Source organism: Manacus vitellinus, unplaced genomic scaffold, assembly GCF_001715985.3.
Source record: "Manacus vitellinus isolate BGI_N305 unplaced genomic scaffold, ASM171598v3 scaffold_24_pilon, whole genome shotgun sequence".
Taxonomy (NCBI): Eukaryota; Metazoa; Chordata; class Aves; order Passeriformes; family Pipridae; genus Manacus; species Manacus vitellinus.
The window spans coordinates 10,122,838-10,140,282 of record NW_021939798.1 but is presented as its reverse complement, the minus strand read 5'-3'; the positions used below and the strand labels follow the sequence as shown (position 1 = coordinate 10,140,282).

At 51.6% G+C, this 17,445-nt stretch overlaps 1 protein-coding gene across 1 annotated transcript; it reads left to right on the top strand.

The window, feature by feature from the left end:
- Positions 1-2,709: 2,709 nt before the first annotated feature.
- On the top strand, positions 2,710-10,952 carry SLC16A6 (solute carrier family 16 member 6). The gene is made up of 6 exons (XM_029960060.1): positions 2,710-2,841; positions 4,880-5,121; positions 5,707-5,850; positions 6,574-6,702; positions 7,671-8,492; positions 9,108-10,952. Exons 2-6 carry the CDS (start codon positions 4,887-4,889, stop codon positions 9,365-9,367), a joined length of 1,590 nt encoding a protein of 529 aa, XP_029815920.1. The 5' UTR covers positions 2,710-2,841; positions 4,880-4,886; the 3' UTR covers positions 9,368-10,952.
- Positions 10,953-17,445: the final 6,493 nt, after the last annotated feature.

Sequence of the window (17,445 nt, the reverse complement as noted above, 5' to 3'; positions counted from 1 at the left end):
CCCTCCAAAGTGGGCGAGCAACTCAGGAGGAAAAGGATTTTACAGCAGGGCTGGGAAGCCCTGAACTGGAGAGCCTGCAGCCACCATCCCCCTTCCCCCCACAGGGCCCCTCCAGTCCCCATCGCTCCCCGAAGCCTTGTTGCTCTTGGAAGGCCAAGAGGAAAGGAATTAGAAGGTGAGGCAGAGACAGATGCAAAGGACTGACAAGAAATACCAAGGAGTAAATCGCTTTGGGTTTTTCATGCCAGAGATATTTGCATTCTTATTTCTCCCCTGGAGGCACAAACCTCTTTTGTTGTCCCATAACCACTTGCACTGTCGATGCCAGGAAGAATTTCAGCATGGGGAGGGTGACCCATTTCCAAGGAAAAGCCTGTGTAACGGGGATATCAGCTCTGCAAGACCAGAGGGGTGGTCACCCTTTATCTGTGCCCCTGAAAGGCAAGATATGGATAAAGTGCAACCACCTCAGAGGAACCTCGGGTTTCCTTGGAAGAAGGGGTTTTCCTGTGGGACAGGGTGACACAAGGTTCCCAAGGACACACAGGACACAGTCTCATGGTCGAGTATTTGGATTTCAGATGGATTTCAGCCTGTTTAGGACTGTTTAGGGACTGTGAGGAGTGAAGCTGCTGGAATATCCCTCCAGCACTTGCTGGAGGCAGTGGCTCTTGGACCAGCATTGCTGTGAGAAACCAGCAGCAGCTTTTCCAAAGTTCCCAAACGAAAGCAGTAGCTAGTTTGCCTCATTTTGGGAGATTTGCAGAATTTTGCCCCTACTGCCCTTCGCTGTGCCACCCCACTAGCCATCCCATTGTGACAAAAGAAGGGAAAAGCAGGAGAAGGGACTCCAGCCAAACCAAACACAGCAGCCCTTGCACTGAAGGAACATTTTAACCTGTTTAACATTTATACTGTTTCCAGGGGTGTGAACCAGGATCCCCGGGTTCCACATTAACCCACAGCAATCTGTGGTGGGGTCCCGGGCCAGCACAGTGGGCAGACCCCAGGAGGGCAGGTGAGGAGGGGTCTGCCCACTGTCCCAATCTGAGCCCTCTGCTATTCCCTGCAGGCAAAAGTCACTGGCCCACAAGCCACAAGGAATGGTGCAAGGCTCCAAAACCCCTTGGCAGCATCCATCTGCTGCACTGGGATGCAGCAGCAGCAGTGGCTGTGGCACAGCGAGCCCCAGTGCTGTCAGGTTTTTTCCTCCTTTTTACTGATTTCAAGGAAATTTAGAGGACTTAAGTTAGTTGCTTTAGTTCCATCCCTCTTTGCCAAGCACTGCTGGGCATGGGAAGAAAAATACAACTAAAGGAGATGGTTTCCCCTAAAAAGTCAACCAAGGGAGATGTTTTTCCCTAAAAAAATGCAACTAAGGGAGATGCTTTCCCCTAAAAATTCGAGCAAGGGAGATGCTTTCCCCTAAAAGTACAGCCAAGGGAGATGTTTTCTCCTAAAAACGCAACAAAAGGAGGTGTTTTCCCTTAAAAATGCAGCTAAAGAACATGTTTGTCCCTAAAAATACAACTAAAGGAGATGGTTTCCTCTAAAAAAATGCAATTAAAGGACATGTTTTCTCCTAAATGTGCAACTAACAGAGACGGTTTCCCCTAAAAATTCAACCCAGGGAAATGTCTTTCCCTAAAAGTACAACTAAGGGAGATGTTTTCCTTTAAAAAATGCAACTAAAGAACATGTTTTTCCCTAAAAATGCAACTAAAGGAGATGGTTTCCTCTAAAAAAATGCAATTAAAGGACATGTTTTCTCCTTGAAAAAAATGCAACTAATGGAGATGGTTTCCCCCTAAAAATTCAACACAGGGAGATGTTTTTCCCTAAAAATCCAACCAAAGTAGACCTTTTTCCCTAAAAACTCAACTCAGGGAGTCCTTTTTCTCTAAAAATTCAACCAAGGGAGATGCTTTTCCCTAAACATTCAACCCAGGGAGTCCTTTTCCCCTAAAAATTCAGCCAAGGGTGATGTTTTCTCCTAAAAGTGCAGCTAAGGGAGATGGTTTCCCCTAAAAAATTCAACCAAGGGAGATGTTCTCCCTCAAAAATGCAACTAAAGAACACGTTTTTCCCTAAAAATACAACTGAAGGCGACTGGTTTCCCCTAAAAGTTCAACCAAGGGAGCTGCTTTCCCCTAAAAGTACAACTAAGGGAGACGGTTTCCCCTAAAAAATTCAAGGCAGGGAGACGTTTTCACCTAAAAACGCAACGAAGGGAAACGTTTTCCCTAAAAACACAGCTAAGAAACACGTTCCCTCTACAAACGCAATGAAGGGAGACGTTTTCCCTAAAAACACAAACTGAAGGACATGTTTCCCCTAAAAACGCATCATGCGCTGCACTCAAAGGGGACAAGGACACTCTGGCACCCTCAGGGCGGGGGTACTTCCATAGGCGCTCACCCCCACCCGCATCCCCATCCGCGGGGATGCTCCAGCGGCGCATCCCGGGGACCCGCTCGGGCACCTGCTCCCCGCGGGGCGCGGGTCCCTGCGGCAGGTGCGGGGCTGGCTGGGGGATCTCTCCCTGTCTCTCTCTCTCTCTCTCTGTCTCTCCCGCCGCCTGCACCGCCCCTCCCCGCACACCGGTGCCGCGCTGGGCGAGCCGGCCGGCGCCGCCACATGGGCGCTGCGGAGCCGCCGGCGGAGACCGCTCCAGCCGGATATAAGGGCTGGGAGCGAGCACCGAGCAGCAGCAGCAGCCGCCGCCGCGGGCAGCGGAGCAGCAGCGGCCGGCGGGCAGCGGGGCCGCCTCCTCGCCGAGGGTCGCCCGCCCGCTCGCCCTCCCCGGGCCATGGGCAGCCCCTGACCCCGCCGCAGCACCGGGTGAGTGGGGCTCCCTCCCTCCCGGGGGAGCGGGGTGGGGGAGGGCTTTGTTTCTCTCTCTCTCTCTCTTTTTTTTTTTTTTCCCCCCCCCCCTTTCTCATTTTTTCCTCTTTTAAACATTATTCCCCTCTCCCCTCGTCCGCATCCCTGTATTTTTAGCCCGCGGCCCCGGCGATGCAGGAATCAGGGCTGAAATGTTGGGAAAGTGATGCAGGGAAGGGGGGGCCACGCAGGGCCCCTGCGCGCTCCGGCTTCTTAGGCCCCTGCGCGCTCCGGCTTCTTAATTTTCAGCTATTTTCCCCCCTCCATCGCCATTTCTTTTAATCTTTAAACGTCACCAAAACACAGCGCCCCAAGGTTTGCGTTCGGGGCTGTTTTTTCTTCTTCCTGTTTTTTTTTTTTTTTTTTTTTCCCCTCCTTTCTGTTCCTCAAGCGTGACTTCCTACTAAACCTACTCTCCCCCCAGTTCCTCGTGAGGTGACACAGAAATTCACGGCAGCCCCGTCCCCCTTCTCGGGGGTCTCCAGGCACTTCCCACAAAACTTCGGGCCGCCCCCGGGGGTCCCGCCCGTGCCCCTCGCCCCGGCGCGGGGCTGCAGCAGAGCAGCACCGCAGGGATGCAGGAGCCCACGCCTCGCTGCATCCCTGGCAGAAAGGATCCCAAGGGAGCCGCGCACCCGCCATGCAGCACCGCACGGGGGGTCCGCGGGCTGCGGGACCCCCTGCCCCGCTCAGGGACCCTCGTGGCTCCCACCCCGCCCGCTCCCGGTGGGCGCACGGTAGTCTGCACTCGCCGGGTCCGCCGAGAAGAGTGCCCGGCGGCTCTGGCGGCGTGCCGAGCCGCTCGGGCTCCGCTGCGCCAGAACGCGGCAGCGAGGAATCGCTGAAGCAGAAAATGGAGGAGAAATCCTGTGTCGCTGCCGGGGCCGGCGCGCGGGGTGAGAACGCGCAAAGAGCCGCCGGGTCCGCGCGGTGCCCGGGGCAGCCCCCGGGAGGGACCCCCTCGGTCCCTGCCCTGGGGTGGCTGCTGGGAGCCAGCGCTGGGCCGTGACCCCGGCACTGCCGTGTCCCCCCCACGCAGGTGACACGGTGACACTGGCACACGGGTGTGGCAATGACCCCGGCACGGTGACCCCGGCACGGTGATCGTGGCACTGTCCCCCTCCCTGGGCAGGTGTAGCAGTGACCCCAGGACTGTGACCCTGGCGCTGTCCTCCCCCCCATGCAGGCATGGCACTGACCCTGGCACTGTCCCCCTGCAGACTTGTGGCAGCGCTGGAGTTCCACAAGGAGCTCCGTGTGGGACAGAAGCTGCCCCTGCACACCCACAGCCCCTGGTGACACGGAGAAGGGCTGAAGAGACCCCCCTGGCATATGGGGTGATCCCCTCCAGCCCCCATTCCCTGGGGGGTGTAAGTGGCCCCAAGGGCTGCAGGGGAGCTGGTGGCAGCAGGGGGTTGTCCCCATCCCCTGTTTTGAGGTGTGGGCAGCTCTGAGCTGCCACTTTGGGGGCAGACAAGCTCCCCAGGAGTTCCTGTCATCCCAGAGCCAGCGGCTGCGGGATTCTGGACACCACAACATGTGACAGTGGGTTCTGTCACTGACTGATCCTGCGGCAAATGAGTGTCACCGAGGTGTCACCGGGCAGGCAGGGGGTGCAGGGGGGAGGACGGGTGCCTCGGGGAGTTCCTGCAGCTCCACCAGCCCACACTGGGTTCTGCGGTGGATCTTTCACGAACTGCACCCACCCACCCCCTCACACCGACAGACAGATGACAGCTCCCGGGCTTGGCTGCTGGGAACAGCCTGCCCGGGTGCTGAGCTGAGACTTTCTGGTCCTGGGCTCGCAGGGCACCATCAAGGAGGAGCCCGTGGGGTGACAGAGGCAGAAATATCAGCCCAGCTCCTCTGTTTAATCCCTCAGCAGCACAGGGACTGGCTCGTGGTGCCTTCGGGAATGCTGCAGCTCCCAGACTGTGCCTCTTTCAGCAAAATTCAGCTTAAACTCATGCCTGGCTCCCTGTCCCCTCTTTTCCAGGTCCAAAATGACGGTCAAAGCTGTAAAAATGCCGTGCACCTCTGCAAACGTTTATACTAAAGTGCCTGACGGAGGATGGGGCTGGACAGTTGCTTTTGCATTCTTTGTTGTGGAAGCCCTGACATACGGCATCATAAAATCATTTGGAGTCTTCTTCAATGATCTGATGGAAAGCTTTGACGAAACCAACAGCAGGATATCATGGATAATATCCATATGTGTGTTTGTGCAGACCTTCACAGGTAAGAGGAGCAGGTGCAAGGGGCAGCTGTACTGCTGACTCAGCAAACAAGGACCCAGCACCTGTGACTTTCGTGCCTCTAATGGCTCCACTATAAATTAAATAACAGCCATAAAGCTCAGAGGCTGCACGAAATGCTAAGAAATGTCTGTCTCACCCTTTGAGCCCTGACTCATGTCCTTGCATGGTGCAGGGACATGGTCCATGTCACTGACCTCGGCCCGGCTGTTCAGGTCTCACCAGCAAGGGGCAAAAACCGGAGTTTTGAAACCAAACTCTGCAGTGAAAAGGATTAGAAGCAGCTGGAGCCTTGCTGAAATCCGCTGGTGTCTGGGGATGTGGCTGCAGGTTTGTCCCAGGGTCCCACGCACTCGTCTTTAAGTCTCTTGTGACGATTCTTTTAGCACGTCCTAAGTGCCACGAGAGCTGTGCAGCGCCCCAAGGATGGCCCCGGGGTGACACGGTGCTGTGCGGGGAGGGGGCACAACAGGGGGACCTGGGCAGGAGTGTGAGAAGAGCCTCTGGAGGAGACGTGGCTGGTGAAGCTGCTGCGTTGGGTGTTGACCAGGGCTCTCTCCCTCCCCAGCTCCTCTGTCGACGGTGCTCAGCAACCGCTTCGGTCACCGCTTGGTGGTGATGGCCGGGGGGCTGCTCATCAGCACCGGGATGGTCATCGCCGCCTTCGCCCGCTCTGTCGTGGACATGTATGTCACCATCGGCATCATCTCCGGTGAGTCATCCTCTGCTCTACCTGGCCAACGCTCCCCGTGCTCTCCTGCAGCTTCCCGCAAACCACAGGGGTTTTACCCCCCGTGACAGGGGGAGTGCTTAACGCTGCTGCCCCTCCGGAGCTGACCTCGCCCTCCTGGGAGGGGGGTTAAGCTGGGCTCTGGGCTTGGCTTTGTACCCTCTCACCCTGGGACGTGGTCCTGTGCTCATGCAGCTGTACTGGACGCTTCTCACGGACTGGGATCGCTGGGGAGACCAAACTGCTTGTGGGGTCAGATCCTCTTAACCTCTGCCTCTTTTTTTTTCTTTTCCTGATACTTTTCCCCCTCTCCAGCCTGGTCTGGGTGTCCTGCTCCCATCTGTGTCCAGGAGCTTGCCTTGCTTAGGGGAACAGTTGCTACAGCCTCAAACTCTTTAGGCAGATGAGGTCCTGAAAGTGGACCCCCCCTGGCTGCTCTGTAGCAGAAGGCATTATCTGGCAGGTTTGGGAGGCTGGGTCTCTTGGGGTTTTACTTTCCTCTTCTTTTTCTTTCCTCCCCCCTCCAATTTACAAAAAAAAATAACATTCTGGTTTCCCCAATGATTTTCTTCCAGGGTGACTTGCTGAGTTGGCCGAAATGATACTGTGTAATCACCACCGGGAAAGCCGACTTAAGGTGTTCTTGCATCGGTGTTTCCCCCTCCTTTACTTGTTGTTATGGCAATTTTTGGCATTTATTCACAGGCCTTGGATACTGCCTCTCCTTCCTCCCGACTGTCACCATTTTATCACAGTATTTTGACAAAAGGCGCTCGCTGGTCACAGCAGTGGCATCTACAGGGGAGTGTTTCGCCGTCTTCTCCTTCGCACCAGGTACAGTTGCCCACGTGCTGGGAGTTCACATGTGCACGCCTAAAGCTCAGCACTGCTCCCGTCTCCTTCTCCCAAGCAAATGGGAGCCAGAGGGGACCGAGGGAATGGGTGCCCGGGGACCTGCTAAAGCCCACAGGTTGTTGCTCACGTGCCCATGGCACTCGTGCCCTGCAGGCAGGGTGACAAATGATCCTAAGCCGGGTCTAACACTGCCTCTAACACTGCCCGAGCCGTCCCCAGCGGGATCTGCCAGCGCAGGACATGCCTGGCTGATACACAGCCCGATGGGCTCCCTATATAGATCTGGCAGGCTAAAAATAAGACAGAGAAACTTCAGCTATTTAAAACACACACAGTGCACACATAACTGCCCCTAAAGGTTAGTGGGCTTGTGCTTAGCACGGGCTGCCGAGCTGCTCCAGCCTTTTGGGGACCTGTCCCCAGGCAGCATGTCCCTGTCCCCGCCTGTCCTTGGCTGCTCAGGTGGTCCTGCTGTGCATGTGTGCTTTCAGCTAATCCCCAGTGCAAAGCTGCTTTGGTTGCACGTGAAGGCTGGTAATTCAGCAGTGACATGCACCTCTGAGTAGGGCTCAGGGACTTCCTCTGGTAGCTGGTTTCAGGGTGGGGTCAGCTGAGAGAGGAAACTTGAGTGTTGAGTTTGCACTCCTTCACTAAAAATAACACCCCCTTTATCCCCAAATTCAGAAGGGGCTGCCTAGAGGGTGGCTTCTGCTAGCCAGGTGGTAAACACAGCTTCTAGCTTTTGTCTGCCGCAGCTGAGGGGAGGAAGGTGGGTGCCAGACCCCTGAGCAGGAGGGACCCCCTGCTCAGCCTTTGCAGAGCCAAGGTGCCCGGAACCCTCCAGTGGTAAAACTCAAGTGACTTCCCCGGCTGTAAATTCAACTCCTTGATGTAACTGCAGGCTTTCCTAGTTACACTTTCTTCTTCCTCTTGCCCTCTTCCCTCAGCAATCACAGCTCTGAAGGAGCAGATTGGCTGGAGATACAGCCTGCTTTCTGTCGGGGTGCTGCAGCTTGGCATCACCGTCTGCGGGTCGCTGCTGCGACCCATCATCATCAAAGAGCAAGAAGAAGTGAAAGCACAGCCTCCAGAAGAGTCCACCGAGACAAAGTACATGCTTGAAAATGAGCAAACATGCACCTCAATAGAGTCCATAGACTCAGGAGTCGATATAACTACCTCACCCAGCAATGTGCCTGGAAAAACCAAAGCAGAGCCGAAAAGTGAAGAACCAAAGCAACACGGACAGATTCCCGTTGAAAATAACAGCACCCCTCCAGAACCAAAAACCAAACTACTGGACTTCTCTGTGATGAGAGACTATAGCTTTATCTGTTATGCATTCTTTGGCCTGTTTGCAACCCTGGGCTTCTTCGCTCCCTCCCTCTACATCATCCCCCTGAGTCTCAGCCTGGGCATCGGCAAGGACCACTCGGCGTACATCCTGTCGGCCATGGCCATCGCCGAGGTCTTCGGGAGGATTTTTGCTGGCTGGGTTCTCAACAAGAAGCCCATCCGCAAGATCTACATCGAACTCATCTGTGTCATCCTGCTGTCTGTAGCATTGTTTGCCTTCCCCTTTGCCTCCGAGTTCTGGGGCTTGATGACATGTAGCATTTATTTTGGGTTCATGCTCGGCACGGTGGCGGGCACACATATTCCCCTCCTGGCAGAAGACGATGTGGTTGGCATTGAAAAGATGTCTTCTGCAGCTGGAGTCTACGTCTTCATTCAAAGCTTAGCTGGGTTGGCTGGACCACCCATTGCAGGTAACTCTCAAACTTTGATCTTAATTTGTTTTTTGAAATGTTTGACAGCTGTTGGTGCTGATCTCTGCCTAGAAAGGGTTCTGGCAGCGCTAATCACAGCACTATCCTAAGAGCCCTGCAACTACTATTAGAGACTCTGGGAGCCAGAAGACTGCTGCAATGCAGCTCTGCAGAGTCCCACGGATGAGGCAGTCTCCACTGAGGAACCTCAGAGGGAAGGGAAATACTGCAGTGCTACCCTGATCCTGTTAGAAACCCAAACCTGGCATCACTTCAGGCTCTAGCGACCAGCAGAGGCGAATCCCTCTTGCTGTGCCTGTGTCTGTGCCACACACTGCAGAGAGGGGAAGTCTCTATCAGAACAAACAGATGCTTGATGCATTTCGGGCTTAGAGTCCCTGCGGTGCCCAGAGGCTTCTGACTTGCCTGAAGATGACACCACGTACCCCTGAACACAGTGGGTTTACTTTTTTAAAGTGGCATCTGTTTATCACTGAGTTCTGCCTGCAGATGAAGCGATGCAGAGGCACCAGGATAAAAAATCTGCAGGAAGGACGGCTGGGCAGGGGAGAGGGGGAGTTGGCTGGGTCTAACTGCTGTGATTGTTTTTTGTAGGTGTCTTAGTGGATACGACAAAGAACTACAGCTCAGCCTTCTACTCCTGTGCTGCTGGCATGGTCCTGGGGGCTGTGTTTCTGGCCCTGGTGAGGCCGTGCAAGACTGGGCTGTGCCGCCGCCACCGCCACCACCAGCAGCAGCAGCAGCAGGTGGAGGAGAGCCCACCAGGGCCCCCACCAGAATTACCAGATGACTTTATAGACATGGATATTGGAAAAGCAGAAAATTCAGGAAAAGGCTCTGACAGCGTGGTATAAAAAAAAAAACAAAAACAAACTCTGTTCCTTTCTCCATCTAATGTACTCGGCGTAAGGCTGGGGAAAATGTCAGCTCTGCTCCACGTTTTAAAACTACATTCTAAAGGGAATGTGAAATTTTAAATGTGAACAGTTGCTACCGACAACTTTTTTTTTTTTTTTTGTTAAATATTAGACAGAACTTTTTTAACCAACAATGGAAAGCTCCATAGAAAATACGGATAGCCACGTAAAAATAACTCCTGTCTAGCATGAAGATGTGATGCACACTCTTGCTTTCCTGATAACAAGCATAGGTAAAGGTTCAACTGATCCCATAAATACTGACAACAGCAACAGCAGAAGCAGCTCAGCCTCTGACTGTCACCCATCCCCTACCACAAATTCCACACAGACCAGAAACCGATGATACGAACTGGAGACAAGCATTTCATACACCACCAGTAGCCAACTGAATCTTCTGGAGGGATACAGACTCATGTTTTAGCTTTGAGGAGGAGGCTAGGCTAGATAGCTGACACTTAGAAACCATTGCTAATGATCTTAACTTGAATGTCACAAATGCTGGGAAATCAAAGGCTCCGTGTCTCTTTATGGCCAGTTTTTACTGCACGTATTTTCCTGAGATCATTTTTCTTCTCCTGATTGGGATCCCTAGAACTGTTTTCTATTGATAGTCAGATCTGATGTACTGTTTCTAATTTAACTAGTATTTATTAATTTATTCTGAGATTGTTAAAGGAGGTTAGCTTAAATAACTGGAGAGGAAAAATGATCTTCTGCATAACGGAAAGCTGTCTTTACATCATTCTCTTCAATGCCTATCTTGTATTGCTTGTGAAATTGTTGGGGAAATTACTTTTACAGCATAAAGTGTAGCTGTTTTCAATAGGTAAGTCTTAAGTAACCCAGTTATTTAAAAAGGAAAAAAAAATAATAAACTACAGATCCAGCATCTCTTTCCACGGAAAAAGGCTCAGCAGGTGCCAGTGGACGTGGCACCACTGCAGAACCAGCCCACCCCGCAAGGAGGATTTGGCCCAGTGTGTCTTAATGTACCCAAAACCCTCGCTCACAGGTGCACCAGGAAACCTCTGCCTCACCCCCGATGGAATGTGGACCCCCACGTCACCCCCTCACTCCCCACATCTGTGGGGTCACGGGGCGGCCGGGCCGAGCTGCACCCCCTTCCCCAGCTCTCCCTGCTCCCCCAAAAAAGGCAGCAAGAGGCTTTGTTTTGGTTTTTTTTTTTTGCTGCTGACATCAGTGAGAAGCGAAGTGGAGCCTGTGCACCTCGATGGCACGAAGGGAACAACAAAAGACAACGGAGGAGCTGTTCATTTAGTCTTAACAGGAGAGATTCCTGCTCACGGTGACACGAGCTTGCTTACCCCACCTATATGCATCTTCTCGCCTCTAGGCAACTCAGGGGGACAAATCAAAACAAGTCTGTTTCGGTTTGGAAGGAAAGCCAAACCACCATTTCTGTGTATTTCAAGTGGAAGTGGCATCATCCATTAACTGCTACGCTGACCTGTCTGTGTTTTACCAGCCATAAGAAATGTGGGACAATCTGTGTAAAAAAAAGAAAAAAAACAAACAAAAAAAAAACAACAACAAAAAAAAAAGAGAACAACCTCTTTTTGGGAAGGTGCTTGATTTGTTTTTTTTTTCTGTCTTAGATGTCCGGGAAAGAAAAAAAAAAAAAAAAAAAAAAAAAAAAAGGAAAAAAAAGAGGAAAAAGCAAAAAAAAAAAAAGAAGAGAAACAGGCACTCTTGCAAGTGGCTGGAGCAATTCATCCTCACTGCCCGAGACCCGCGGTCTCGCGTCCTTCCTCTGCCTCAGCACTTTATCACGGCCAGCAGAACCTCGCTGCGTTGCACCCAGGACTGGAAGACCCCCCCTTACAGAGAACTAAGAGTTGTGTGAAAATCAGCGATTAACGAACAAGTAACCACGTCGCGTTAAAAAAAGATGTGCTTTTTTTTTTTTTTTTTATTTATTGTTTTAATTTATGATACTTCAAGCGTTTTGGTAAACGTTCTGTAGCCTGTAATTGTAAGGTTATTGAAGTCTTTGTGACACGAGACCTCACTACAGCACTTTGCTATTCCAACTGCTTGGAAGTGGAAATAAGGCCTCCAGGTTTTGCGTGTGTGTGGAAGCTCCCTGTTCTGCAGATTTGCGAGGTTCTACTGTAACTTAGGTTTGGTTGTTTTGGTTTTTTTTTTTTACAACATTTTCCAATACAGATCAAATAATATGTATGTCACTGACCTCACAGTCCATTTCTGTTCCTGTCTGTGTAGCAGCACGAGCAGGGGAGCGAGTGATGAGTATGTGTGTGTGCGGGCGCAGCAGACCCACAAGCAGGATTTACTGATTTGTTTGTAACGTACCCAGTGGACTCTGGAAATACTCTAAACACTGAGACTTGCAATAAACTCTTTCTTTTTTTTCTTGGGTTTTTATTTTCCCCCTTCTTTTTTTTTTTTAAATAATAAACACGGTGAAGAAACTTTCCTCCTCTCCCTCTTCTCCATCCCTGGGGTGTCCCAAAGCCTTCTCCCTGCGGGTTTGTTGCGGGATCAAGCCCGTTGCATCCCCTCCCAAAGTGCTCTCCCAGCGTGGCTGTCACAATGCCACTTCTCCAGCCTGAAGTGGCTGTGCTTTCCCTGCACATTGGGCAATCCGAGTTCTTTAAATGAGCTGCCTGGAAGCTGTGGATTAGCGCTGACCTCAAGGGTGCTCTTGTAAACTCTTACCCGGGGAGCCCTGATTAGAGGGAGCCTTTTCTTCTCCTGAGTGGTGCCTGAATTGGTGGCACTTAGGAACATTACCCTCGTGCCTTCAAGAAGCACGCAATCATGTAATTATTTTATCATCTCTGAATTGCTGAATACTTTCCCCATGCCGGGCTAAGCAACTTGTGTATCAGAAAATCTACTTAAAAAAAAAAAAAAAAGCCACTAAATAGCAGAACAGTCACACTAAGGAGCAATTTTCTCTCCCTCAAACCTAATTTCTTTTTACGCCAGAGAGAGACGCCCTTCCCCGCTTACCCCGCGACTCCCAACGTCACCAAACCCTCCAAGGAGTGACTGCCACAGCCCAAATATCACTGCATGCATTAGATTTGCAAATGAACTACTTGCTGAAGGAATCATCACAGCCGCTGATGTGTGTTAAGAACGATCTGTTTTCGTTCTGGTTGCAAAAGTCCTAGAACAGAGGTGATCCGTGCATGCAAGCAGGGCAGACTCCAGCACAAATACCAAAGTCTCGGGAAGCTAATCTGTCCAAATTTGACTCTGACTCAACTGCAGCAGTGAACAAACATTATTTGCAACAGTTTCCTCTAAAACAACCCCCTCAAAAAAAAAGGCGTTACAAAGGCTGCGCACAGTTCACATAAATAAAAGCAACATTTAACTGTAGCACTATCAGATGTCTCTGCCTGCACAGAAAGACTTTAGAGTCGTTTTTCCCACCTGGTTTACATTAATTGCCCGTGACCTTCTCTGTTATCCTGGTACAAAGGCATTAAGGCCAGAACAAAATAGGATAAGAACATATTTATTCAAGTAGCACTGCATGTCTACTTTGTACCAGGGTAAATAAGAGGAGAATGTGAGGCAGGACTTGCTTTAGCAGTCCTTGCTATTCCTCTCCAAAAGGCTTGTATAAACTCTTGCAGTCAATGAGGCCAGTGACAGCCAAATGTAAATAGAGGAAATTACACAAGGTCAGCTTGGGGGAGGCCAGAAGCCCTCAGACCGTAGGTATCTGTCCTTTCTAAAGCAGAAAGGAAGCTGGAAAGTGGGGGGTTGTTTGTTGGTTTGGGGTCTTTAAAAAAAAAAAAAACAACACCAAAAAACAAACAAAAGACAAACCCACTTTTTCCATTTGAAATTAAAAGGAAGGGGAGCCTCTTGTTCTTTTTGCATTTATTTTGGCTAAGTTGACACCAGGTTCTTAAGGGGACAAATGAATCTTTAAAAATAGCTCAGCTGGTTCTGGAAAGAAAGCAAAGTAGGTGCTTACAAAACAGCCTGAATGTTATAACGCGTCCCTTCAGATGTTACTTGTTACCATCTGAGATCATCGTGTTCCAGCTGCCTGTAGTAAACATGACCTGAATTCTCACAGTGATGCAAGCCCAGCAGCAGCCACCCCGTCCTTCCTTCCTCTTCAAAGCTCATCCTAAAGATGCTTCACAGGTTGGGTTTAGGGAAACACCCCTTTAACTTCTGGCTTGGTTTGAGGGCTGGGGGAGCAAGCGCTGCTGCCCAGAGGGATTGTGTTATACGTGATGCCCACATCAAAAGACAGGACACTTCAGGAAGAAATTCAGGAGGAATTTCTTCATGGAAAGGGTGGTCAGGCCTTGGAAGGGGCTGCCCAGGGAGGTGGGGGAGTCACCATCCCTGGAGGTGTCCAAGGAATGACTGACTGGGCATGGCACTCAGTGCTCTGGTTTAACTGACATGCTGGTGTTTGGTCAAAGACTTGATGATCTGGCAGGTCTTTTCCAACCCTGGTGACTGTATTCTGTGATTCCATGACCCCTGGTTCCCACTGGGACCCTGCACCAGACACACACAGGAAAGGCTCCTGGGCATTCCAAGCTGCTGTTGGTTCCCAAAGCCAGTTTGCAGCCGTGATGCCCTTGTGCTTCCCACCAATCCAGGCCTCCTCTGGGCATCCTGGCAGCAAACCACACAGTTTCCCCCTCCCCAGTTTCATTCCCATGGACTTCTACTTGCAGGATCTGCAAATCTGCGGCCGCACCAGCATAAAGCTCACTCTGCAAATTGCAGTAAGTCATCTAATAAATCAAATGCAATCCCCCCCCTCCCTCCCTCCCTACTGCAGTCGACGAGCTCCAGTTACAACAATTTGTGGTAAAATATTACTCACCAGCACTTTGGCCCGTGCGAGGCAGCTCTGCCTCGGTACAGACAGCCCCTAAATCACAGCTTTGTCACAGAAGCCACAAGCATAACCAAAAGACTTATTACACGCAGACACTCGGAGGAGAAGGCCAAGGAGACAATAGTTCCCTTTGCTTCCTTTTGTCAGAGCTTTCATTAATGTCGTGAACGTCTTTTTTCTGCTTTGTGCACTGCTGGGTGCTTGCCACACTCAGCCTGGCACAGGAGCAGCCCAAACCAGCCCCAAGGAGCCTGAGAGATGGCAAACCAGGGTGCTGAGCATCACCCTGTGTTCCTGCTCTCCCAGCAGGGCTGGTACCCCCAGTCCTGCCCCTCTGCTCCCCTGATTTCCTTCAATCTCCACCAGTTTGCCCATGTGCTACGGGAAGTTATGAAAATTAGGCATTTTTAGCACTTCAAGGCTTTTGCCTTTTGCTGTGATGTGGCTGATAGTTGTTTTTTTTTTTTTCACATGTTGCAAAATGAGACAAAGACCCAAAATCACCAGTGAAGAGCAAAGGCCATTTTTGTGATTATACCTGGGGTTGGAGGATGTCAGGAGACAGGCACGGGGGGCACAGGGCAGCACCAGCACTGCCAGAGGGGGCTTTCCTTTCCCACTGCTGCCCATGCACAGTAACAGGGGGATGAACCTGCCTACACTGAGCACCCTCCTAAAATCCTGCTGAGCACCCTCCCAACCACCACCCTGGGATTGAGGGAACAGGGTCAACTCCCCTCACCCTTTCCTAAGCCCCTCACTCCACCTCCCTGCCATGATGAGAAGGAAGGTTTCCCTCAGTGGGTATAAACTGTAAATTAATGACTAAGTAATGCAGTGATAGATGAAGATATGTGAAAAGGTCCAATTCTGACATCACCACTCACACAAATGTGCCACTGGAGACTTTTATCTGCTCCAGGCAAAGCCCTTGGCCAGAGCCACCCAAACCCTTCCCCTCACAGGTCCTCAATCTCCCTTCCTTTGCCAGCAGTGACCACCCCATGGCCGTGTGTCCCAGCCAGAGCACAGCAGTGACTTGGGGACACCACGACACACGAGGCCATTCCTGCTCCAGGTGCTGTATCCACAGGCAGGAGCTGGCACAGCAACTACTATCCTTCCACATTCTCACACTGCATCCTCCTGGAGAACCAGGAGTGAAAGCAGGTTCTGGTTTGCACAGAGAGGAGGGAGGAGCAGAGCAAGGTGCCCTCCACATCCTGGCACCAGAAGCCAGGCTCGCTGCGGGATGGGATGAGTCCCTGTGGATGCAGGACAGGATGTTCCTCTGCTGCTCCTCTGAAAGCAGCACTTTTGGCACAGCTCAGCCTTTGCCAAACACCGCAACGTGCACACCAGGAAAATGAAAACTGGAAACGTGGAGCAACAGCTTGGAGCTGAACCCCAGAAAAGCCAGCTCCTTCCCACACACTGCCGGGCTCCCTGCCTGCCCTGAAATCACTCCCTTCCCCTCCTCCTGCTGCAGCCCCAGGGCCCTGGTGTGAGCCCCAAGTTCACTGTACCCAAAACCGGCCCCAAACACCCCGTGGCAGTATCTCCCTCACACACATCCCCGGGCTGCAGCCACAACACTTATCAGCCCCGGCCAGGCACAGCCCTGCCCTGTGCCAGGGCACCCCAGGGCTATCGGTGGCCACAGACCTCCTGCCCCACCACGGGGCACCCAGGGGATATTGGGGGCCCTGCTGGACTGGGCTCCTGCCAACTGGTCCCACTGTCATCCCCCGTGGGTGAGAGTGGGGACACAGAGAATGTCCCACCCTGCCCGCTCAGTGCCACCGGAGGGGTCTGATCCCAGCCTCCAGTGAGCCCTGGCACAGCACTCAGGCAGCCCTTCCCTGCTGCTCACAAACACAACCCTTTTCTGCTCAATACCACCTGCTCATAACCCAGCGAGGGGCTTTGCTTTGCCCACACAGAAACCCCTCCCAGAATCCCCCAACCACACTTTCAGAAAATCTCGTGTCCTCAGAGAACTGCTGGCCCTGCACAGCTCCCCCATCCAGAAAAAATACACATTAAACAAGCTGTACCTTGGAAGGAGTCTGCAGGCACAGGAACTTCTCTGCTTCTTCTCCTCCTGCCTCGTTGGTGAGGGGTCAGAGCCCTTCACAGCTGTGGCCAATATCACAATCACAAAGGAACCAGCAGGTGAACCCACTGCCCCATCAGCACTCACAGCAAACCCTGGTGCAAACAATCACCCAAACTGTTAAACACAAAACCACCTTGGAGCTTCAGTTCATCGAGTGTTTTCATTGAGACAACCCCGGGTCAGTGCACTGGCAGTGTCACATCTCAAAGGTTTTTATTCAGCCTCCTTCGTGCAGCTTTCAGTGAGTCAAGAATTTCAACCTTCAAGGACAAGGCACTGACCCTGCAGCCCGACCCACCTGTGGAGTTCTCCTTGGTTAAAAGCACTCTCAGCGCAGCAGAGAGGCCAAACTGGTCAGGGTGGGAAGTGGAAACAGGACATAAACTTTAGAACTATGTCAAATTCAATTTTATCGAGCAAGGAAACAATAGAAATAAATATTAAAACACAGAAGCGATTCCATTTCAAAAGAGTAATTTTTTTAATGTATACAGATGCACTCTGGCGTGGGCTTTTAACAGCAGATAATTCACAGGCTTTAGAAAATTTAATTGCTCACAGTGTGTAAGGGCAGGAAGGGGGAACAAAAGCAGATCTGTGAAGCAGAGAGGAAAAATTAGTCCTGAAAATTGTGCACAGTGGGAAACTTTCCCCTGTCAGCCCGATTTGGGGCCCAGGTACAGGGGAGCCCATTTGCCAGCACAGAGCAGGAAGTGTCCTACCTGGATGAGGTAAAGAACGGAAATCTACCCAAGCCCTGCTTACAGCAATTACAAATAACATCCTGACACAGGAAATTAAACCTCTCACACAAAGCACCAATTAAATCTGTGAACCCGATTAAAAAAAAAAAAAAAAGGAGAGAGAAACCATGTAAATAACCTGGATTAAACTCAAGGCATCTTCTCTTAAACATCATGAAATGCCTTAGATGCAACCAGACTTGTCTCCTCTCCCTGGAGCCCACACTGTGGGCAGATCCTGGCACCTGCAGACACCCTTTTACTCCTACACAGGGACTCT

What these genes read in the sequence shown, in the direction of transcription:
- SLC16A6 (XM_029960060.1), top strand. Translation starts at nt 4,887, where the DNA reads ATGACGGTCAAAGCTGTAAAAATGCCGTGCACCTCTGCAAACGTTTAT. An exon ending in GTTTGTGCAGACCTTCACAG is followed by an intron (nt 5,122 to 5,706) that starts GTAAGAGGAGCA and finishes CTCCCTCCCCAG; the next exon opens with CTCCTCTGTCGACGGTGCTC. An exon ending in CACCATCGGCATCATCTCCG is followed by an intron (nt 5,851 to 6,573) that starts GTGAGTCATCCT and finishes ATTTATTCACAG; the next exon opens with GCCTTGGATACTGCCTCTCC.